Genomic DNA, 24,686 nt, shown 5'->3' on the forward strand with positions numbered 1-24,686 from the left:
TTAAATGAAAACTGTCATTAAGGGCGCCTGGGTGGCTCAGTGGGTTAAGTCGCTGCCTTCGGCTCGGGTCATGATCTCAGGGTCCTGGGATCGAGTCCCACGTCGGGCTCTCTGTTCAGCAGGGGGCCTGCTTCCCTTCCTACTTGTAATCTCTGTCTGTCAAATAAATAAATAAAATCTTAAAAAAAAAACAAAACTGTCATTGCTTCTACCTGTCATTACTACCTACCCTGTATCAGAACTAAGAATATTCTACCAACAGGACAAAATATAGTGTTTCTAACATGGTTTATCCTTTCCCGCACCAGAAAAGAAACCGTTATGTGTGCATTCCTAATGTGTACATTCTTAATGTGTATATTAATTAATCATTAAAGGAAACTTATCCTTTATTTGGCATCCTGGAAGTTTTTACACATCAAGACAATGGACAATGGTAGTAGCAATGGAGAATAAGTATTTCTTTTATGAAGTTAAACATAGTAGCCTCCAAGACGACCCCCCCAAGATATCTTGCATCTTCCCATCCCACATTTTACCAGGGTTGATCTACTTGACCAGTAGGATGTAGCAGAAGTAAAGGTAGGGCACCTGAGTGGCTTATTCGGTTCAGTACCTGACTTGGTTTCACTTCAGGTCACAATCTCAGAGTTGTGAGATCAAGCCCTACATTGGTCTCTGTGCTCACTGGGGAGTCTGCTTCTCTCCATTTGCCCCTCTCCCCATTCATGCTCTCTCTAATAAAATAAACAAATAAAATCTTTAAAAAAAAAGTAAAGGTATGACACTTCCGATATTAGATTATAAAGGACATTATGGCTTCTGTATCAGCATCCCTGAGATCACTTATTCTAGGGAAGCCAGCTGCCACGTCACAAGGCTTGTCACTCAGCTTTGTAGACAGCCCATATGGCAAGGAACTGAGGTCTTCTGCCAACAGTCATAACAGAAGCAAATCCCCCAGGCCCTGTCAAGCTTCAGATGATGACAGCCCTCACTGACCTCTTGACTGGAACCTCAAAAGAGACCCTGAGCCAGAACCACCCAGCTAAGTCATTCCTAGATAGCTGACCTTGTGAAATAATAAATGTGCTGCAATAGACAACTAATATAGTATCTTAGGTAGCTTTTTTTTAAAAACAGATACCAAGTGATACAATAAGGAAGTGCTCAAAAGGGAGACTGTTCAAGAAGGAGGAAAGCAAGAGAGGGAATGAGAGGAAGCCAATCAAGGGTGCCAGATTCAGGTAAAAGAAGTCTCTAAGAAAACAGGCTTCAGCCTATTCCCACAGTAAAACTCTAAAGGATAAATTATACTGCAGAGGGATTTCTTTCTTTCTTTCTTTCTTTTCTTTTTTAGGGGAGAAACATGTTCTTTTATTGATGCAAATGCGTCCAGTCACAAAAACTGACATCCTATGTCATGGTACAGCTTTGTACACAGAGTTCATCTCAAAATACCAAATATCATATACAGTATGCATCAAAGTGGAAAAATAAAGGAGCAAATGCAGGCACAGTGTCAGATAAATACTAGAACTGATGACCCAGTGAAGTGCCTGGTTACTACTAAAAAGTAGCTTAAATGAAATTACAAATGAAAGGAAAGTAACTATAATAACAAGGAGGAATTAGCTTTACTAAATTTTGGCCATTTTACTTTTATAAATTTTTGGTCATATATACCAACCAGAAGTTTTCATGCTAATGGAAGTTTATTTACATTTATAGAATAGTAAAACCTCCCTTACACAGTAAAAAGGAAAAAAGTCCTGCCTGAATTAGTCAAAACTGACATCTTTTAAAATGCAGCTTTCTTAAATTGATAGATTCTGTGTATTATAAAGATACAAAAATATACAAAGATCTAAAAGTTCGTGAAAATTATAATTCAATAGTTAGTTACAATAACATATAAATTCTGAGAGTAATCATTTATTTTGAGTATTTGACTATTTGAATCATAGGTTATTTCTGAAAAATCACAAAGTGGACTAGTTAAAATTAAAACTATTGATTTTCTACCATTGACTTTCAATTATCTTCATTATTTAATTGTGTTTTCTGTTTCTTTAATTTTAAATCATGAACAATGAAATGTAATTTAATATGCAATGTACCATTCTTAGGCAAGCCACACTGAAACCTCACATAGTATCTAATGGTTCAACACTTTTTTGTATATATGCTAACGAAGCGAGCATAGTTCAACACTTTTTTGTACCAGGTAAAAAGATACATTCTTTTCCAGAGGGTTTAGTACCTGTTGGTATAAGCTACCAGGATAAAAATACATAAAATACTTTTATTAAAAATTGAGTGTGGTGTTAAAGACCCAATTGCTAATCCAGCAAATCTTTTTTTTTTTTTTAAAGATTTTATTTATTTATTTGACAGAGAGAAATTACAAGTACACTGAGAGGCAGGCAGAGAGAGAGAGAGAAGGAAGCAGGCTCCCCGCTGACCAGAGAGCCCGATGCGGGACTCGATCCCAGGACCCTGAGATCATGACCCGAGCCGAAGGCAGTGGCTTAACCCACTGAGCCACCCAGGCACCCCTAATCCAGCAAATCTTTATGAAATATCAGATGCAATGAAAAGCACTAGGGAAAGAACAATACATGACACTCATGGTCACTATCTTTATGGATCATATAGACATAGAAGAAGGAAAATACAAAGTAACAGAAGAGTGTATGGGCACTCACTGCAGTTTACTGGGCCCCTATAAGACAGAAAAATTAAGCATTATCAAAGTCAAAAATCATTTCCACCAAATCCAAAAACTTATAGGAAAACATCGAATTTGAAAGGAGCTTTAAAAGAATCAAACCAGGGGCGTTTGATTAGTGGGTGGCTCAGTGGGTTAAAGCCTCTGCTCTCGGCTCAGGTCATGATCCCAGGGTCCTGGGATCAAGCCCCACATTGGGCTCTCTGCTCAGCAGGGAGCCTGCATCCTCCTCTCTCTGCCTACTTGTGATTTCCGTCTGTCAAATAAATAAATAAAATCTTTTAAAAAAAAAAAGAATCAAACCACAACACAGGCCACTTTAACAACTGAGATAATTAAGAACTTCACCTTGGTTAAGAAGCCAATATGATCTAGTTTAGAAACAAAACAAGGCAAAACAAAATGCAAAAAATTGAGATCAGACAACTGGAAGTCAAATTTTCAATATCACTACATATAGCAATGTAATCTTGATGGAACCTACCCTTCTATTTCCCTCAGGTATAAATGCAGTTAACTGTATATATGACTACCTGAAGTTATAAAAGATAAAATACTAAATCTGAAAAGAATCTGAGCAGTTAGAGTATTTTATAATCATACACACTTGAAGAATTATTTCATCATAGGATAGACTAAAAGTATTACTGTTTTTATATAATAGTACAATTTATTATAGCTTTAAAAAGAAAATATTCTACATGTCTATTCAATAATGCTCAAGTACTTGAAACATCACTAATGTGTAAAACAGTAAGTTTACATTGATATTGTGCCCACTGCTTTTATCTTAGTTCATTAAGTACAGAGTTGGTCCTTTTAATAGAGGGCTAAAAGAAAAGACATTAACTAGTGAAGATAATTCTATTTGCTCTAATTAACATAATTACCATTCTTTTCAATTATTTTAATTTCAATTTAATACAATTTCAGTGAATAATCAAAATTCAAAACACCTTAACTCTAAATGTCTACCATAGACATTTTCTAAGTGCTGAAAGAAAAAGACCAAAAATTCTATACCTAGCAAAACTATTCTTTTTTTTTTTAAGATTTTATTTATTTATTTGACAGAGAGAGAGATCACAAGTAGGCAGAGAGGCAGGGAGAGAGAGAGGGGGAAGCAGGCTCCCCGCTGAGCAGAGAGCCTGATATGGGGCTCGATCCCAGGACCCTGAGATCATGACCCGAGCCGAAGGCAGAGGCTTCAACCCACTGAGCCACCCAGATGCCCCAGCAAAACTACTCTTAAAAAGCCAAGAAGAAATTACGACATTCCTAGATGAACAAAAACAGAGAATTTGATGCTAGTTGACCTTCCCTAAAAGAAATACTAAAGGTAGTCCTTGAGGCAAAAAGAAAAGGACACTAGACAGTAACTCTAATTCACATGAAGAAACAAAGAGTCCCAGTTAAGATAATATAGAGGTAAAAGACAGTATAATTTGTAACTCCATTCTTCTGATTTAGAAAACTGCATAGAGAAATAATTATATTATGGTTTATAATGTATAAAGACGTAATTAGTATTTCAATAGTAACACAAAGGAGGAAGATCAATATGAACTAGACTGTTTTAAGGTAGGATGTTAATTGTAATCTCCAGAGTAAATACTAAAAAGAAATCTATATACCATATGTGTGTACATATATATTGTTATACATATTTATGTATTTTTGTGTATTTATAGTACATATTCATATATAACTAATATATACCTATATATTTATTACTCATATATATTATATATTAATGCATATATATGTTAAAAGGAGTGATGAGAATTAAAATGATTCATGAGAAAATATCTATTTAATGCAAAAGAAGACAGTAACAGAGGAATAAAACAAAAAAGACATGATTTATTACAGCAAATAGTAGGCATAAATCTGGCCATATCAGTAATTACATTAAATGTAAAAGAACTAAACACTTCAGTCAAAAGGCAGGAATTGGCAGACTGGATTTTTAAAAACCCATCTATATACTATTCTATAAGATACACACTTTAGATTCAAAAATACAAAGAGGTTGAAAATAAAAGGATGGAAAAACATATGCCAACAGTAACCAAAAGAGAGTTAAGAGTAGCTATACTAATAGCACCCAAAATAGTCTTTAAACCAAAAAAATATACAAAGAATGACATTTTTTAATGAAAAAAGGTTAGTCCATCCTGAAGATATAACAATTATAAACATATATTCACCTAAAAACAGGGCCTCAAAAATACATTAATGAAAATCGGCAAAACTAAAGGAAGAACAGATAATTGAACAGTTACAGTTGGAGACTTCAACATTACCACTTTCAATAACAGATAGGCAGAAGATCAACAAGGAAACAGAAGACCTGAATAAAAATATTAAATCAACTAGATTTGACAGATGTCTACAGAACACACCACCCAACAGTAGCCAGATACACATCCTTCTTCTCAAGTGCACATGAAACATTCTCTAGGATAAACCATGTTAGGCCATAAAACAAATCTCCATAAATTTAAAAGGACTGAAGTCATACAAAATATGATCTCTGACCACAGTAAGATTAAATTTGGAATTAGTAAGAGAAGAACTTTTGTGAAATTCACAAGCATATGGAAATGAAACAACATACTCCTAAACACTTACGGGTTAAAGAATAAATAACAAGAATTTAGAAAATATTTTGAGATGAATGGAAACAAAACACAACATACCAAAACTCATGGAATGCAGCTAAAGCAGTGGTTAGAAGGAAATTTACAGCTGTAAGTGTCTGTATTAAAAAAGAAGAAAGGTCCCAATCAATAGTCTTAACTTTCAACTATGTGAAAGAGGCCAAGACACAAAAGACCACACTTACTATGATTCTATTTAAATGAAATAACCAGAATAGGCAAACCATAAAGAAAGAAAGTAAATGAGTAGTTGCCAGGAACTGGAGGTACGTGAGAATGAGAACTGAGTGTTCATTGTTAAGAGGTTTCCTTCTTCAAAAATGAAATGTTCTGGAATTAGTTTTAACGGTTGCACATCCTCTTAAGTATGCCAAAACCATTGAATTATATACTTTAAAGGGTTAAATTTTTTGGTATATGAATTATATCAAAGTAATATTTTTTAAAAGAATTATTTAATAAAAAATGAATACAATGTAGAAGGAGTAAGCAAATGTAGAAGCAACGTATTTAAAAGCAATTGTGATACAACAGCACAAATGCAAGAAGGATGAAATGGAAGTATACTATTACAATGTTCTTATAGATGAACTGATACATCAATTGAAAGTAGACTATAACTTAAAGAAAAAAGTAAGTGCATTACTCACAGGGGATATTTAAAATAGTTATGTGTGAAGATTTACAGCTTACTGAGCTTATAGTCAGCCTTTAGAAAAGTATACCTAAAACGCATAGATAACTTTTTTATTATACAAATATTTATGTGTATATATACACATATGTGTACACACACACACACACACACACACACACAATATACATAAATAAAAGGTACTCACCAAAACAGAATGAATGTGCAAACATCGGTAAACAGGGGAAAAATCAACCAGATCCTGAACCGTTAAGACCTGAAAAATAAAACCACATTTTTTCATGGCATTCATTGTTTATTATTTCATTATATTTGAGAAATAAGAATTTTTTTCTGATTACCAAAGTAATAGATATTACTTACTCTAAATGCAGTCAATGCACAAGACTACAAAGAAAGAAAATTAACTGTGAGCAGGCTGGCATACATTTTTCTTTTATCATTTTTTCTCCCCCATCTTCATTTTATTTATTTATTTTTCTATTACATTTAATTAGCCAACAGATAGTACATCATTAGTTTTTTATGTAGTGTTCAACAATTCATTAGTTGCATATAACACCTAATGCTCATCAGGACATGTGCCCTCCTTATAAAACCCCATTTTAAAAATTATCAATTTGGGGTGCCCAGGTGGCATAGTTGGTTAAGTGTCCGACTCTTGATTTCGGCTCAGGTCATGATCTCAAGGTCATGGGATTGAAACCCACAATAGGCTCCACACTGGGCATGGATCCTGCTTAAGATTCTTTCCCTCTCTTTACCCCCCACCCCCCCCACCACTCACTCTCTAAAAAAAGAAAAAGAGAAAAAAAGATTCTCCCTCTCCCCTTCTTCCCTCAAAAAATTTTTTAAAAATAAAAATTATCAAACTACTAGCTTACTGTTGGATAATATAAGTTAAAGATAACAAGAAGATTCATGGACTTCATGTTATAACATTTATCAACTATAAAAAATTACACTATAAACACAATGCCTCTGTAATTATTTTGGCACTTGTTCAATAGTTCATTCTTTATTTATTTATTATTGTTGAGTGTTTTAAATTATAAAGTAATTAAAGGACAGAGACTGTGTACCTCAAAATACTTGGGAAAAGAGAACATAGAGATTCTCCAAATACTGATTAAAAAAGAACAAAAAAGTAAATTTCAAAAACATTTATTAAATTTCCAGAGACTTGGGGTGCCTGGCTGGCTCAGAGGGTTAAGCCTCTGCCTTCGGCTTGGGTCATGGTCTCAGGGTCCTGGGATCGAGTCCCACATTGAACTCTCTACTCAGCGGGGAGCCTGCTTCCCCCTCTCTCTCTCTGCCTGCCTCTCTGCCTACTTGTGATCTCTCACTCTGTGTCAAATAAATAAATAAAATCTTAAAAAAATAATAAATTTCCAGAGACTAATCAAGACATACTAATTTCATATTAAGAAGACATTAGGGCGCCTGGGTGGCTCAGTTGGTTGAGCGACTGCCTTTGGCTCAGGTCATGATCCTGAAGTCCCAGGATCAAGTCCCACATCGGGCTCCCTGCTTGGCAAGGAGTCTGCTTCTCCCACTGACTTCTCTCCTTTCATTCTCTCTCTCTCTCAAATAAATAAATAAAATTTAAAAAAAAAAAAAAGGAAGACATTAAGCTAAGGCAGATCATTTGTCTGTATCCTATGCAATATCAGACATCCACTGCATATGCACACATATACACGTGTATAACTATATATATATATGCACAATCATATATACACATATATAGTATATATAAATATATATATACATATCTATACATATATATAAACATACACATGTGTGTACATACACACACACATATACACATAGTTTCACTCATCCTTGGTCAGAACAACTCTCAGTTGTTCTCCAATCATAGAGGTGGCCATAGACACATATTCATATGGTTTCTTTTATCAGTTAATTAAAAGTTCATACTGAGCCCCAACTAAGTCCTCAGAAAAATAATTCAAACTCTCACCAACAAGGCAAAACTTATAAAACTTATAGGCTCTTATTAACTATATTCAAAAAAATTCAAAGGAAAAGCCAAAAAGTAGGTTCGACTGAAGACTGTATGTATAGAAAGTAAAAGCAGCAAATAAAATTAGGAGTAAGTTCAGATAAAAAAGATGAAAAAAAGTGAACACTTAATAATTTAATTAATTAATTAATTAATTTCGAGTTTCCTAGAGTTAAGATTTTTTTAAGAATTAAAAAGCTTTAATCTACTAGAACCATTTTGCAGTATCTCAGCACCAATCGGGGAAAACAAGGTAGACTTTCTAGAATTAGCCTAAACAGCAAGGTCAAGCCACCATGAAATTAAATCAAACTACTAAACAAATAAATAAAATGAGTGATCATTCCAAAAACTCACTGCATTTGTAATTTTACTGCTTATTATGGCACAACACCTAGGTTTAGTTATCTATGGCTTATAAATATAATCTAGAATATATCCTATTCATCTGTCAACTATGCAGTCTAATATTTCAGATGACACATTATTCTAATAGCTCATTACAAACTGATCTACATAAATTCAGTGTTCACATGGAAAGACTGAGAGTCATATAGACATACAACTCAAAAGAAAAAAATTCTTGAAAAAAAAGAAGGGAAGAAGAAAAAGAAGGAGGGAGAGTAGGAGGGGAAAAGGAAGGAAGGAACTTTAATCACCTCCTCTTCATTCTCATCCTCTTCCTCAAATCCACATTTCAATTCAACTTCATTCCTTTCTTCTGGAATTCTATCATTTATGTACACATTCTTCCCAAATCTTATATTATTTTGCTTCTGCAGAACAACACTGAAGGTTTTCTGCTGTTGTGCCTATTTTGGAAAAAGAAAAATCTGATTATTATAAGATTTATTATGGTCAAAACTGGTTCAAGAATTTCGTATTTTCCTGTATTTTTTAGTGGCTTTGCCAGGGTTTATCAAAATTATTTGAAAAGACTAAGAACGAACTTTTAGCTTTTTGATCCTCCTTAATGTATTTTGTTTTCTATTATACTGATTTCTACTCTTGATTATTTTCTTCCATTATCTTTTTTTAAATTTTATTTTACTGTGGTAAGAACACTTAACATGAGATATAGTCTCATGTTTTTAAGTGTCTATAATTATTACATAATTAACATATACTAATATTGTATTAATAATATATCATTGCTGACTACAGGTACAATGTTGCACAGCAGTACTCTAGAGCTTATTCATCTTGTTTAACTGAAACTTTATGCCTGTTGATTAGTAATTCCCCCTTCTCCAGTTCCTAGCAACCACTATCCCATTCTTTGAGTCTATAAATTTTCCTATTTTAAATACCTCAAAATTTCCTTTTTAAGGACTGAATAGTATACCATATACCACTATACATGTATACTGCATTTTCTTAATCCATTCATCTGTCAGTGGACATCTGAATTGTTTCCCTACCTTGGATGTTTTGAACAATGATGCGTGAGCATGGGAGTGCTAATCTTTCTGAAGATTCTAAGTGCAATTCTTTTGGATAAACACCCAGAAGTAGGGTTCCTGGATCATACTTATTTTAACTTTTTGAGGAACCTCCTAAAAATGGCAGCCACACTATTTTGCATTCCCTCAACAGTATGCAAGTTTCCAATTTCTCCACACACTTGCCAACAATGTCTTTTATTTATTTGATTACAGCAATCATGAGAGGTGGAAGGTGATATATATCACTGTGATTCTGATTTGCATTTCCCTAATGGTTACTGATACTGAGCATTTATTCATATACTTGCTGGGAATTTGTGTATCTTCTTTGGAGAAATGTATATTCAACTCCCTTGTTGATTTTCAAAGTGGGTGATTAAGGGTTGTTTTTGCTATTGAGTTGTATGTTTCCTTACATATTGTGGAAATTAATCCCTTATCAGACAAATAGCTTGCAACTATTTCCTTCAATTCTGGAACTGTCTTTTCATACTGCTGATTGCTTCCTTTTGCTAAAAAGCAGGAGCTTTTTAGTTTGGTGTAAACCCACTTGTTTAGTTTCTGTTACCTGTGCTGTTTGTGTCATATCCTTCTACTTTCTTTGAGTTTACTTTGTACTTTTTCTCTAACTCCTTCAGATGGATACTTGCATTATTGATTTCAGTTGTTCTTTCCTAAGTCATAATTTAAGGCTATAAATTTCCCTTACAAACAACTTTTGCTGCATCCTACAAGTTTTTATATGTCCTACTTTCATTACACTTCAAAATATTTTCTGGTTTTAGGGCATCTGGGTGGCTCAGTTGGTTAAGCATCTGCCTTTGGCTCAGGTTGTGATCCCAGGATTCTGCAATCAAGCCCTGCATCAGGTTCCCCGCTCCTGGAGACCTGCTTCTCTCTCCCACTCCCTCTTCTTGTGTTCCCTTTCTTGCTGTGTCTGTGTCAAATAAATCAATTTTAAGAATCTAAAAAAAGAAAAAGACATTTCTGGTTTCATCTGAGTTTCCTCTTTAACCTACGGGTTATTGAGAATTTTATTTCTTAATTTCCAAACATACAGGGATTTTTTTCTACTCATCTATTTATTACTCATCTCTGGAATAATTCCAGTATGGTTAGAGAATATACTCTGTCTGTATCATTTAAATCCTTTGAATTTACTGACATTTGTTCCATGGACCAGAATGTAGTCACTTTTGGTAAATGTTCTTTTAAAAATGTATATTCTCAAATGGGATACAGTGTTAAATATGTCATTAGGTCAGGATTATTAATCATATTATTTGAAAGGACTACTTCTTTATTAAATTTGTCAATTGTTTCTAGCAGTTATTGAAAGAAGTGTATTAAAATCCCCCATTATGATTGCCAAATTGTCTATTTCTTTTAATTCTGACAATTTTTGCTTTATATATTTTAAGACCATTTTTATGGAAACAAATTTAGAATTATTTATTTTCCTGATGAGCTGAATCTCTTATCACTATGAAATGCTCCTCTTTCTTCTCTACTAGTAATTCTGTCTTAAAGCCTGCTTTGATATAAATATACATACATCAGCTTTATTTTCATTGATGTTTGCATGATGTATCTATTCTTTTCTTTTTTTTCCCCCTTAGGATCTTATTTATTTATTTGACAGAGAGAGAGATCACAAGTAGGCAGAGAGGCAGGCGCGGGGGAGGGCAGGCTCCCCGCGGAGCAGAGAGCCCAACATGGAGCTCAATCCCAGGACCCTGAGATCATGACCCAAGCCGAAGGCAGAGGCTTAAACCACTGAGCCACCCAGGTGCCCCGATGTACCTTTTCTATCCTTTTGCTTTCAACCTCTCTATATATTTATATGTAAGGTATGTCTCCTGTAAGCAGAATAATTTAGTAGAGATTTTCATACCCGTTATCAGTTCCCCTCCTAACTTATATATGATTGTTCTTTTGCACTGTTAATTCTATAAATATGTAAACCCCATAAGACATTTTTGTTTTATACAGCCAACATAATATATGCAATTTTACCCAAAATAGTTGCTCTTTCTGTTCATTTGCTACATCTCTGGGTTTCTAACTGGGATAATTTTCTTACTGTCTGAAAATAATATTTCCTTTATGTAGGTCTACTAGAAATAAATCCTCTAGGTTTTTATCTGAAAAATACCTTCATTTCACCTTCCTTTCTTTTTTGTTTTATAAGTAAACCCTACCCACAACATGAGGCTCAGAATCACAACTGCAAGAACAAGAGTCAGATGTTCTACCAACTGAGCCAGCCAGGCACTCCAACTTCATCTCCATTTCTAAAAGAAATTTTTGGTGGGTAAACAATTCTAGGTTGACAGATATGGTTTATCAGCACTTCAGATATTAGCTCACTGTCTTTTGGCTTCCATTAATTCTGCTGACAAGTCAGTAAAGATTAATATTATTATTACTCTTTTGAAGGCAATAAATTTTTCCCTCTGGTTGCTTTTAAGATTTTTCTTCTTTTACATCTCTAACAAGTTACTATTTTTTTAAAGATTTTATTTATTTATTTGACAGACAGAGATCACAAGTAGGCAGAGAGGCAAGCAGAGACAGGAGGAAGCAGGCTACCCAGTGAGTAGAGAGCCTGATGCGGGGCTTGATGCCAGGACCCTAAGATCATGACTTGAGCCGAAGGCAGAGGCTTAACCCACTGAGCCACCCAGGCACCCACAAGTTAATATTATATGCCTAAGTATGGGATTTTTGTATTCCTCTTGCTTAGAATTCACAGCATTTTTCAATCCATGGCTTCAAGGTCTGCTATATTATTTATGTCCATCACTCTTTCTTCTCCTTTCTGGACTATGATTACACATATGTTAAGTCTTCCCATCTTATATGTCTTTAAACTCTTTACTTTCCATCCTTTTGTCTCTCTGAGCCTCAATTTGGGTATTTTCCTTGGATGTAACTTCTGGTTCATTAATTCTCTCTTCAGCTGTGTCTAATCTGCCAACTACACACTGAGTTCTTAATTTGCAATGTATTTTCAGTTCTAGAACTCAGAAACGGTTTACTTTATGGTTTTCAATGATCTGCCGAAATCCTCAATCTTGTCTTACAATTCCTTGACTATGCTAATTTTAAAGTCCATATCTAATAATTCCATTGCTTAGACTTTGTTTCCCATGCTAGAGTTAGCTTTATATCAATTACCAAAAAGTATACTCTTCTTCATTTCAGTGAGTTAAGTCAATAACGATCCAATTATTTTAATAACCTTTGACTTGGAATATTGTCAGTCTTAAAAAAAAAAAAAGTACCACTGATTCTTTTTTGAGTGAAAAACCAGCTACATAAAATTAAAAATACCAGAAATATAAAAAGGTACGATACATGCATAAATGTACATAAAACATCCTGCCTTAACTTCAATTGATTATCAGTAACGAAAAAAAATGTTTAATTTTCTGAAGTCCTGAAGTTACATGGGACCATTTATTTCCTGGGTTGGCATATGTGTGTGTTGGTGGGAGGGACTGGTTCACTCTTCGGCCAAAATCTATGAAATGTCCACTAACCTCACAGAAGGAACTATAGTATCAAGGAACTATACTATTGTATAGATACTATAGTATCCAAACTAACTTAGTCAGTGGTTTTCTGTTTTCAGAGTATAAATCTTTTTTTTTTTAAAGATTTTATTTATTTATTTGACAGACAGAGATCACAAGTAGGCAGAGAGGCAGGTAGAGAAAGAGGAGGGGGGAAGTAGGCTCCCAGCTGAGCAGAGAGCCTGATGCAGGGCTTGATCTCAGGACCCTGAGATCATGACTTGAGCCGAAGGCAGAGGCTTTAACCCACTGAGCCACCCAGGCACACCATAAATCATTTTTTTTAATATTTTATTTATTTATTTGACAGACAGAGATCACAAGTAGGCAGAGAGGCAGGCAGAGAGAGAGGAGGAAGCAGGCTCCCCGCTGAGCAGAGAGCCCGATGTGGGGCTCGATCCCAGGACCCTGGGATCATGACCTGAGCCGAAAGCAGAGGCTTTAACCCACTGAGCCACCCAGGCGCCCCCATAAATCATTTTTTAAAAGCACTGTTTCCAAACTATTATGTACAAAACTAACATTTCACACAATATCTACAAGTATTTCTTTTTTTTTTCTTAAGATTTTATTGATTTATTTGACAGAGAGAGACAAAGTAAGAGGGGGAACACAAGCAGGAGGGTGAGAGAGGGAGAAGTAGCTTCCTGCTGAGTGGGGAGCCCAATGAGGAACTCAATCCCAAGACCCTGGGATCATGACCTGAGCTGAAGGCAGATGCTTAATGAATGCAGCACCCAGGCACCCCTCCAGAAGTATTTCTTGAAAAAAGGTTCTATGCCCAAATTAGTTAAATAAACATTCTACATTGTATCCCCTTTCTAAGTTTATAATTAATAACTAAAGAAATATACTTAACTTTAACACAGATTTCCAAAACTTCTTTGACCATTTAGTCTCCTGTCTTCCCCTAAAGGATATTACTAAAATGTGTGCCAGAAAATATAATATGGAAAATGTGAGCTAACACTATGAATTTTAGGTATTTAATTGGTTTTAAACATCAGACTATTCATAGTACATTCACCTCTCACAAGAAAAAGGGGGAAAAAAACAATACAAGTCTGTTTTTTACTTTAAAAAATTCTCCCTGGAAAAGCTAAGACTCAGCTCTAAGAGCCTTCAAAAAAAATAAATTTTTGTGCCAGTCATTTTAGGCACAGTATTAGATCCCAGAAGGTAAAAAAATAAATAGGATATAATCCCTCACATAAAATACTCACTGTCTAGGGGCAACCTGGGGGCTCAGTTGGTTAAGTATCTGTCTTCTGCTAAGGTCATGATCTTGGGGTCCTGGGACAGAGCCTAGCATCAGGCTCCCTGCTTGGAGGGAAATCTACTTCTCCCTCTCCCTCTGTCCCTTTCCCCTGCTCACACACGCACGTGCACACTCTCTCTCAAATAAAAAAATTTTTTTAAAAACTGTCTAGTTAAGGACACAAAATAAAAATTATAATACAGTGTGACAAGTATAAGGGGTGTATACACCAAGGAGGAAGTGACCCTCTTTTGCTGACAGGAGTGAGACAGAGGAAGACAGATTCCACAGACAAGGTGAAGCTTAAGCCAGCTTTTGGGGAAAAAGAAATTCTTCAGACATGAAATATGGAAGAGTGGAAAGTATTCTAGGTAGAAGAAACAAATTGTGTATTAAAAATTTGTAAGAGGTCCAATATTGTTATATCGTAAGAAGAAGGAGTATCCGGAGATGAGGCTTTTGTTTCATACTGAAGAATTTAGAATTAGGTAAAAGGTCAATGGGAATCACTGAAGAGAAAGCAGTCATACTTGCATTTTAGAATAATAAGCAGAGAAAAGACTAGAGATTAGGAGAATAATTAATTTGATATGACAACAGTCCAGATATATAGAAAGGAGGATACAGAATCTATAGATATTGAGAAGCAGAATTGATAGTTACTAAGTAGGACTTAGAAAAAAAAATGCAAAAAGAATATAAATATTCCTGAAAAGCCTAAAGAACTCCCCAGTTTCTGGCTTATGAAAGTAAGAGGAATTACTATGTGACATAAGAAATAAAGGAAAAATAGATTTTGTAAGAAGACAGTGAGTTTACTTTTAGAAATGCTAGGTTTGATGTACCTACAGGATATTCAAGAGAATATATAACAAGTAAATCCACAAATGGGACATGAGTTAATGGAATTAAGTCATGCTTAGGGAAACTTTCTGTGATGAAAGTTCTGTTTAAATTGCAGAGGTAGGGAGCTCAACTCTTTTTACAAGAAAATAATGGTAGTATACTAGAAAGAGTCTACTCCCTTTCAGCAGGAAATTCTTATAAACCTCAAATCCCAGGACCCATGACCTGGTGGACTGCTAGGAGGAAAGTCCAAAACTGGTCTATGAAAAACAAGTCAGAGAAGATAAGTTTAACAATGAGACATAGATTGTATAATAGAACATGAACTTTAAACTACCAATTACATCCTTGTGCTTAAACAAACAAACAAACAAACCTTACCAAGTGATTGCATTCTTTATCTTCATGGCATTCCTTGCCTAGGTTTAGGAGAAAAAGTACTGAAAACACTATGATGCTAAAGACAAGAATATAATGTTGCAGAACTCTCTAGTGCAGAAAAACACTCACTAATCAGAGGCAATCAGTCAGAAAGATTTAGTATCCCGAGAAGATATGGGAGGTGCTACAAAAACAATCAGAGGCCCCCTGATTCTCATTTTATTATAAAATGCATCAGTCCTATTAGTATCTTTAAGTGTCAACAATGGAGGAGAAAGATGATTACTTCAGAGAAAAGCTATCAAATCCCGCATATTATTCTACCTTAACAGTGAGGTAATATCCACTCTTTTTGTTCTACTTTCCTAGGGCTTTCCTAACCTACGTAGTTTCTGGGATAATGATAGTCTCTAGATTCAGAATCTCTGGATTCTTCTGAACTCTGGCTTCAAATTTTATTCTCTTACACTCAGCTTAGTCTTTATCTTTTCCATTTACTAATCTGAAATTCTAACTCTATACTGCTGGCCAACACTTCTACCATTTCTTTTCCACTGCTCCTGCCCACAACTAACCATCTTTCCATCATTCCAATGATACGAAAAATGGCTTCCAAAGAAAAGACAGGAAACAAATTCGGCTTAGGCTCTCTGTGGTAGCTTCTGTTTATTTACAGTAAAGAAGTATATTGTTTTATCAACCAAATATTTAATCTGAACAAAAGATACTATCAGGGGCCTCTGGATAGCTCAGTCAGTTAAGTGTCTGCCTTCAATTCAGGTCATGATCTCAGGGTCCTGAGAACAAGCCCCATGAAGCCCCATGTTGGTCTCCCTGCTCCTGAAGGAGTTTACTTCTCCATCTCCCTCTGCCTCTCCCCTGCTTGTGTGCTCTCTCTTGCTATCTCTGTCACTATCTGTCTCTCTCTTTCTCAAGTAAATTAATAAAATCTTATAAAAAAAGAAAGATACTATCAAAAATAATTTGAAGATTGAATCTCCTACAGTCCATAAGCAACAGCTAACAGGAAATTCTTTAAAAATAAGCAACTTTTTAGGAAGGTCAAGATGGCAAAGAAGTAGCAGGCTGAGACTACATCAGGTAGTAGATCAGCTAGATAGCTTATCAAACCATTGCAAACACCTACAAATCCAACGGGAGATCAAAGAGAAGAACAGCAATTCAAGAAACAGAAAATCAGGGCACCTGGGTGGCTCATGACCTTCAGCTCAGGTCATGATCCCAAGGTCCTGGGATTGAGCCTCACATCAGGCTCTCTGCTCCGCGGGGAGCCTGCTTTCTCCTCTCTCTCTCTCTGCCTGCCTCTCTGCCTACTTGTGATCTCTGTCAAATGAATGAATGAAATCTTTAAAAAAAAAAAATTTTTAAAAGAAACAGAAAATTGACCACTTTCTGAAAGGTAGGAGGGATGGAAAAGTGAATCCAAAACGACAGGAAGATAAACGCGGGGGCAAGGGCCAGCTCCCGGCAAATGGCAGAGCAACGGAGCACAAAATCAGAACTTTTAAAAGTCTGTTCCACTGAGGGACATAGCTCCAGAGGCTAAACCAGGGTGAAGGCCACGCGGGGCCAGCATGGCCCTAGGTCCCGCAGGGTCACAGAAGGATTTGGAGTATCTGAGTGTCGCAGAGTTCGCAGGATTTGACCAGGGAAGCCAGCTACAGAGACAGAGCCGAGAAGTGAGCTCTCAGCTCGGGGTTACCTTGAACCCACCACAGGCTGGGTGAGCTCAGAGCATGGACAGAGGCCAGGGAGACCGGAGTGATTGGGCTCTTTTCTCTGAGGGCGCACTGAGGAGTGGGGCCCCAAACTCCTCCAGGCCGGAGACTGGGAGGCCGTCATTTTCATTCCCATCCTCCAGAACTCTACGGAAAGCATTCAGGGGACAAAAGCTCTGAAAAGCGAACCAGAGCAGATTACTTAGCCCAGCCTCTGGTAAGGGCGGTGCAATTCAGCCTCCGGCAAAGACTCTTGAGAATCACTATAACAAGCCCCTCCCCCAGAAGATCAACAAGAAATCCAGCCAAGACAAAGTTCACCTACCAAGGAGAGCAGCAGAATTCCAGTGGAGGAGAAAGCAAAGCACAGAACTCATGGCTTTCTTCCCATGAATCTTTAGTCTTGTGGTAAATTTAATTTTTTTTTAATTTTATTATTTTTTTCTTCCCCTAAATTTTTTTAACTTTTACCCTTTTCTTTTTGAACTTCTTTAACTAGTTTATCTAATACATATATTTTTTTTCTTTTTTATATTTTTTCTTTGTTTTCTTATTTTAATTTTTATTTTTATTTTTATTTTTTATGAACTTTCTAGCCCCCCACCTTTTTTTTGGCGTCTCTTCTGATTTGGTTAAAGCGCATTTTCTTGAAGTCTTTGCCACCCTTTCAGTATTTTATTTGCTCCTTCATATACTCTTATTTGGACAAAATGACAAGGTGGAAAAACTCACCACAAAAAAAAAAACAATAAGAGGCAGTACCGAAGGCTAGGCACCTAATGAATACAGACATTGGTAATATGTCAGATATAGAGTTTAGAATGACGATTCTCAAGGTTCTAGCCGGGCTCGAAAAAGGCATGGAAGATATTAGAGAAACCCTCTTTGGAGAGATAAAAACCCTTTCTGGAGAAATAAAAGAACTAAAATCCAACCAAATTGAAATCAAAAAAGCTATTAATGAGGTGCACTCAAAAATTGAGGCTCTCACAGCTAGGATAAATGAGGCAGAAGAAAGAATTAGTGATACAGAAGATCAAATGACAGAGAATAAAGAAGCTGAGCAAAAGAGGTATAAACAGCTACTGGACCAGGAGGGGAGAATTCAAGAGATAAGTGATACCATAAGACGAAACATTAGAATAACTGGGATTCCAGAGGAAGAAGAAAGAGAAAGGGGAGCAGAAGGTATATTGGAGAGAATTATTGTAGAGAATTTCCCTAATATGGAAAAGAGAACAAGCATCAAAATCCAGGAGGTGCAGAGAACCCCCCTTCAAAATCAACAAGAATAGGTCCACACCCTATCACCTAATAGTAAAATTTACAAATCTTAGCAACAAAGAGAAAATCCTGAAAGCAGCCCGGGAAAAGAAGTCTGTAACATACAATGGTAAAAATATTAGATTGAGAACAGACTTATCCACAGAGACCTGGCAGGCCAGAAAGAACACTAAACGAGAAAAGCATGCAGCCAAGAATACTATATCCAGCTAGGCTATCATTGAAAATAGAAGGAGAGATAAAAAGCTTCCAGGACAAACAAAATCTGAAAGAATTTGCGAACACCAAACCAGCTCTACAGGAAATATTGAAAGGGGTCCTCTAAGCAAAGAGAGAGCCTAAAAGTAGTAGATCAGAAAGGAACAGAGACAATATGCAGTAACAGTCACCTTACAGGCAATACAATGGCACTAAATTCATATCTCTCAATAGTTACCCTGAATGTTAATGGGCTAAATGCCCCAATCAAAAGACACAGGGTATCAGAATGGATTAAAAAAAAAAAACCATCAATATGTTGCCTACAAGAAACTCATTTTAGACCCGAAGACACCTCCCGATTTAAAGTGAAGGGGTGGAAAAGAATTTACCAGGCTAATGGACATCAGAAGAGAGCTGGGGTGGCAATCCTTATATCAGATCAATTAGATTTTTAAGCCAAAGACTATAGTAAGAGATGAGGAAGGACACTATATCATACTCAAAGGGTCTGTCCAACAAGATCTAACAATTTTAAATATCTATGCCCCTAACATGGGAGCAGTCAACTATATAAACCAATTAATAACAAAATCAAAGAAACACATAGGGGACTTTAACACTCCCCTCACTGAAATGGACAGATCATCCATGCAAAAGATCAACAAGGAAATAAAGGCCTTAAATGACACACTGGACCAGATGGACATCACAGATGTATTCACAACATTTCATCCCAAAACAACAGAACACACATTCTTCTCTAGTGCACATGGAACATTCTACAGAATAGATCACATCCTGGGTCATAAATCAGGTCTCAACCGGTACCAAAAGATTGGGATCATTCCCTGCATATTTTCAGACCACAATGCTCTGAAGCTAGAATTCAACCACAAGAGGAAATTTGGAAAGAACACAAATACATGGAGACTAACAGCATCCTTCTAAAGAATGAATGGGTCAACCAGGAAATTAAAGAAGAATTGAAAAAAATCATGGAAACACAACGGTTCAAAATCTGTGGTACACAGCAAAGGCAGTCCTGAAAGGAAAATATATAGCAGTACAAGCCTTTCTCAGGAAATAAGAAAGGTCTCAAATGCACAACCTAACCCTACACCTAAAGAAGCTGGAGAAAGAACAAGAAAGAAAGCCTAAACCAGCAAGAGAAGAGAAATCATAAAGATCAGAGCAGAAATCAATGAAATAGAAACCAAAAAAACAATAGGACAAATCAACGAAACTAGGAGCTGGTTCTTGGAAAGAATTAATAATATTGATAAACCCCTGGCCAGACTTATCAAAAAGAAAAGAGAAAGGACCCAAATTAATAAAATCATGAATGAAAGAGGAGAGATCACAACCAACACCAAAGAAATACAAACAATTATAAGAACATACTATGAGCAACTCTACAGAAACAAATTTGACAATCTGGAAGAAATGGATGCATTCCTAGAGATATATAAACTACCACAACTGAACCAGGAAGAAATAGAAAACCTGAACAGACCCATAACCAGTAAGGAGATTGAAACAGTCATCAAAAATCTCCAAACAAAAGCCCAAGGCCAGATGGCTTCCCAGGGGAATTATACCAAACATTTAAAGAAGAACTAATTCCTATTCTCCTGAAACTGTTCCAAAAAATAGAAATGGAAGGAAAACTTCCAAACTCATTTTATGAGGCCAGCATCACCTTGATCCCAAAACCAGACAAGGATCCCATCAAAAAAGAGAGTTACAGACCAATATCCTTAATGAACACAGATGCAAAAATTCTCACCAAAATACTAGCCAATAGGATTCAACAGTACATCAAAAGGATTATTCACCATGACCAAGTGGGATTTATTCCAGGGCTGCAAGGTTGGTTCAACATCTGCAAATCAATCAATGTGATACAACACATTAATAAAAGAAAGAACAAGAACCATATGATACTCTCAATAGATGCTGAAAAAGCATTTGACAAAATACAGCATCCCTTCCTGATCAAAACTGTTCAAAGTGTAGGGATAGAGGGCACATACCTCAATATTATCAAAGCCATCTATAAAAATCCCTACGCAAATATCATTCTCAATGGAAAAAAATTGAAAGCTTTTCCACTAAGGTCAGGTACACGGCAGGGATGTCCATTATCACCAATGTTATTCAACATAGTACTAGAAGTCCTAGCCTCAGCAATCAGACAACAAAAAGAAATTTAAGGCATCTAAATCGGCAAAGAAGTAGTCAAACTATCACACTTCGCAGATGATATGATATTATTATATGTGGAAAACCCAAAAGACTTCACTCTAAAACTGTTAGAACTTGTACAGGAATTTAGTAAAGTGTCCAGATATAAAATCAATGCACAGAAATCAGTTGCATTTCTCTACAACAACAACAAGACAGAAGAAAGAGAAATTAGGGAGTCAATCCCATTTACAATTGCACCCAAAACCATAAGATACCAACGATAAACCTAACCAAAGAGGCACAGAATCTATACTCAGAAAACTATAAAGTATTCATGAAAGAAACTGAGGAAGAAACAAAGAAATGGAAAAATGTTCCATTCTCCTGGATTGGAAGAATAAATATTGTGAAAATGTCTATGCTACCTAAAGCAATCTACACATTTAATGCAATTCCTATCAAAAACCCCACCCATTTTTTTCAAAGAAATGGAACAAATAATCCTAAAATTTATATGGAACCAGAAAAGACCTCGAATAGCCAAAGGGATATTGAAAAAGAAAGTTGGTGGCCTCACAATTCCAGACTTCAAGCTCTATTACAAAGCTGTAATCATCAAGACAGCATGGTACTGGCACAAAAACAGACACATAGATCAATGGAACAGAATAGAGAGCCCAGAAATAGACCCTCAACTCTATGGTCAACTAATCTTTGACAAAGCAGGAAAGAATGTCCAATGGAAAAAAGACAGCCTCTTCAATAAATGGTGTTGGGAAAATTGGACAGCCAGATGCAGAAAAATGAAACTGGACTGTTTCCTTACACCACACACAAAAATAGACTCAAAATGGATGAAGGACCTCAATGTGCGAAAGGAATCCATCAAAATCCTTGAGGAGAACACAGGCAGCAACCTCTTCGACCTCAGCCGCAGCAACATCTTCCTAGGAACATCGCCAAAGGCAAGGGAAGCAAGGACAAAAATGAACTATTGGGATTTCATCAAGATTAAAAGCTTTTTCACAGCAAAGGAAACAGTTAACAAAATCAAAAGACAACTGACAGAATGGGAGAAGATATTTGCAAATGATATATCAGATAAAGGGCCAGTGTCCAAAATCTATAAAGAACTTATCAAACTCAACACCCAAAGAACAAATAATCCAATCAAGAAATGGGCAGAAGACATGAACAGATATTTCTGCAAAGAAGACATCCAGGTGTCCAACAGTCACATGAAAAAGTGCTCCACATCACTCGGCATCAGGGAAATACAAATCAGAACCACAATGAGATACCACCTCACACCACTCAGAATGGCTAATTAACAAGTCAGGAAATGACAGATGCTGGTGAGGATGCAGAGAAAGGGGAACCCTCCTACACTGTATGTGGGAATGCAAGCTGGTGAAACAGAATGGAGGTTCCTCAAAAAGTTGAAAATAGAACTACCCTATGACCCAGCAATTGCACTATTGGGTATTTACCCTAAAGATACAAATGTAGTGATCCGAAGGGGCACGTGCACCCAAATGTTTATAGCAGCAATGTCCTCGATAGCCAAATTATGGAAAGATCCTTGATGTCCATCAACAAATGAATGGATAAAGAAGATGTGGTATATATATACAATGGAATACTACGTAGCCATCAAAAGAAATGAAATCTTGCCATTTGTGACGATGTGGATGGGACTAGAGGGTATCATGCTTAGTGAAATAAGTCAATTGGAGAAAGACAACTATCATATGATCTCCCTGATATGAGGAAGTAGAGATGCAATGTTGGGGGTTATGGGGGTAGAAGAAGAATAAATGAAACAAGATGGGATCGGTAGGGAGACAAACCATAAGTGACTCTTAATCTCACAAAACAAACTGAGGGTTGCTGAGGGGAGGGGAGTGGGGTTATGGACAGTGGGGAGGGTATGTGCTATACGGAGTGCTGTGAAGTATGTAAACCTGGCAATTCAGAGACCTGTACCCCTGGGGATAAAAATACATTATATGATTATAAAAAAAAAATAAATAAATAAATAAATAATGAGCAACTTAAAAAAAATTATCATACAAGTCCTACATTATTACATATGGTTTTCATTTATTATTAAAGTGATCCTGATAAAGAATTTTCAAAATCTATATATCTTTAAGGTAAATAATTTACTCCATAAATTTTTAAAATCTATTAAACAAATTTGCAAATTGATACTGTGCAAAGCTGAAAAAATTAACAGAAATATAATGGAGATTATCTGACTTATAGATAATTCTTTAAGAAGTTAAAGTAGGGGGCGCCTGGGTGGCTCAGTGGGTTAAGCCGCTGCCTTTGGCTCAGGTCATGATCTCAGGGTCCTGGGATCGAGTCCCGCATCGGGCTCTCTGCTCAGCAGGGAGCCTGCTTCCTCCTCTCTCTCTCTGCCTGCCTCTCTGCCTACTTGTGATCTCTCTCTGTCAAATAAATAAATAAAATCTTTAAAAAAAAAAAAAAATAAAAAAATAAAAAAAAAAAAAAAAAAAGAAATTAAAGTAGGGAGGAAGTTCCTATACTGAATTTTTAAAATTTCCTTGTTGTGACACACTCTGATACACATTCTGATATTTCTTTAATTAGAAGATAAAATAGGGGTGCTTGTTGGGTATCTGCTTTCAGTTCAAGTGACGATCCCAGGGTCCCAGGATCGAGCCTTGTATTGGGCTCCCTGCTTGGCAGGAAGGCTGCTTCTCCCCCTCCCACTCCCCATGCTTGTGTTCCCTCTCTTGCTATATCTCTCTCTATCAAATAAATAAATAAAATCTTTAAAAAAATAAAATAAAGTAAACTAAAATTTTCTCAGGAAGCCCTGGCCAGAGAAGGAAGAGAAGGTCATGCCTGCAGTACCCTCTGTTGCTTTCTGCTCAGGTCCTACCCTGCCCATCCCCCTCTGCCCCACCCTGCCATACCTGAAGCTTCTGTAAAGTAGTTTCTAATACTTTAGAAAAAAAAATGGGGGTTAGAAAGCAGGTTGAGCACTATTTTATTTCTGTAACACTGTGATTATTGGGAGTTTTAACTAACTCAGAAGTTTTAAGTTATAATCATTTTAAAACTTTTTATTACTGAAAATTTCAAATACAGATTAATGTAATCAACCCCCAAGTACTCATCACCTACCTTCAATAATTATTATCTACACATTCTTGTTCATCTATGTACCTTTACCTGCTCACTTCACACACACATACATATACTATACAAACTCCTATTATTTTTTACAACTTTGTAGTCAGATTTATATACACTGAAATGTGCAGATCCTAAGTGTACAATTTGGACTAGTAGGATACAGAACATTTATATCTCCTCAGAAAGCTCCTTTGTGTCTCTTCCCAGACGACTGCCCCACCCAGAGGTAACCACTGCTCTGATTTTTTTCACTTTAATTAGTTTCACCTGCTTTAGAACTGCAATATAAATGGAGTAACACAATCTGTGCATTTTTGCGTCCAGCTTCTATAGCTCAGCACAATGCCTGGGAGATTAATATTTGTTGTTATACATATCAGTAATTTCATTCCTTTTTATTGTAAAGTAATATTCCATTGTTTTTATATAGCAAAATTTGTATATCCATTCCCTTTTGATGTCCATTTGGGTTGTTTCCAGTTTGGGGTGAGCTGTGAATAAAGCTGGTATGAACATCACAAGGA

At 36.1% G+C, this 24,686-nt stretch overlaps 1 protein-coding gene across 4 annotated transcripts in view; it reads right to left on the reverse strand.

Annotated features, from left to right (window-relative positions):
- The window catches only part of EXOC6 (exocyst complex component 6), a 252,592-nt gene that overhangs the window by 148,408 nt on the left and 79,498 nt on the right, over positions 1 to 24,686 (reverse strand). For all 4 annotated transcript variants that reach the window (XM_004749653.3, XM_004749654.3, XM_004749656.3 and 1 more), the window contains 2 exons: positions 8,735 to 8,887; positions 6,237 to 6,305 (listed from right to left, as the gene is read on the reverse strand). In XM_004749653.3, the coding sequence (XP_004749710.1) occupies positions 6,237 to 6,305; positions 8,735 to 8,887 (222 nt within the window). The remainder of the gene's footprint in view (positions 1 to 6,236; positions 6,306 to 8,734; positions 8,888 to 24,686) is intronic.

Source organism: Mustela putorius, unplaced genomic scaffold (genome assembly GCF_011764305.1).
Source record: "Mustela putorius furo isolate JIRA1106 unplaced genomic scaffold, ASM1176430v1.1 tig00003909_pilon_pilon_pilon, whole genome shotgun sequence".
Lineage (NCBI taxonomy): Eukaryota > Metazoa > Chordata > Mammalia > Carnivora > Mustelidae > Mustela > Mustela putorius.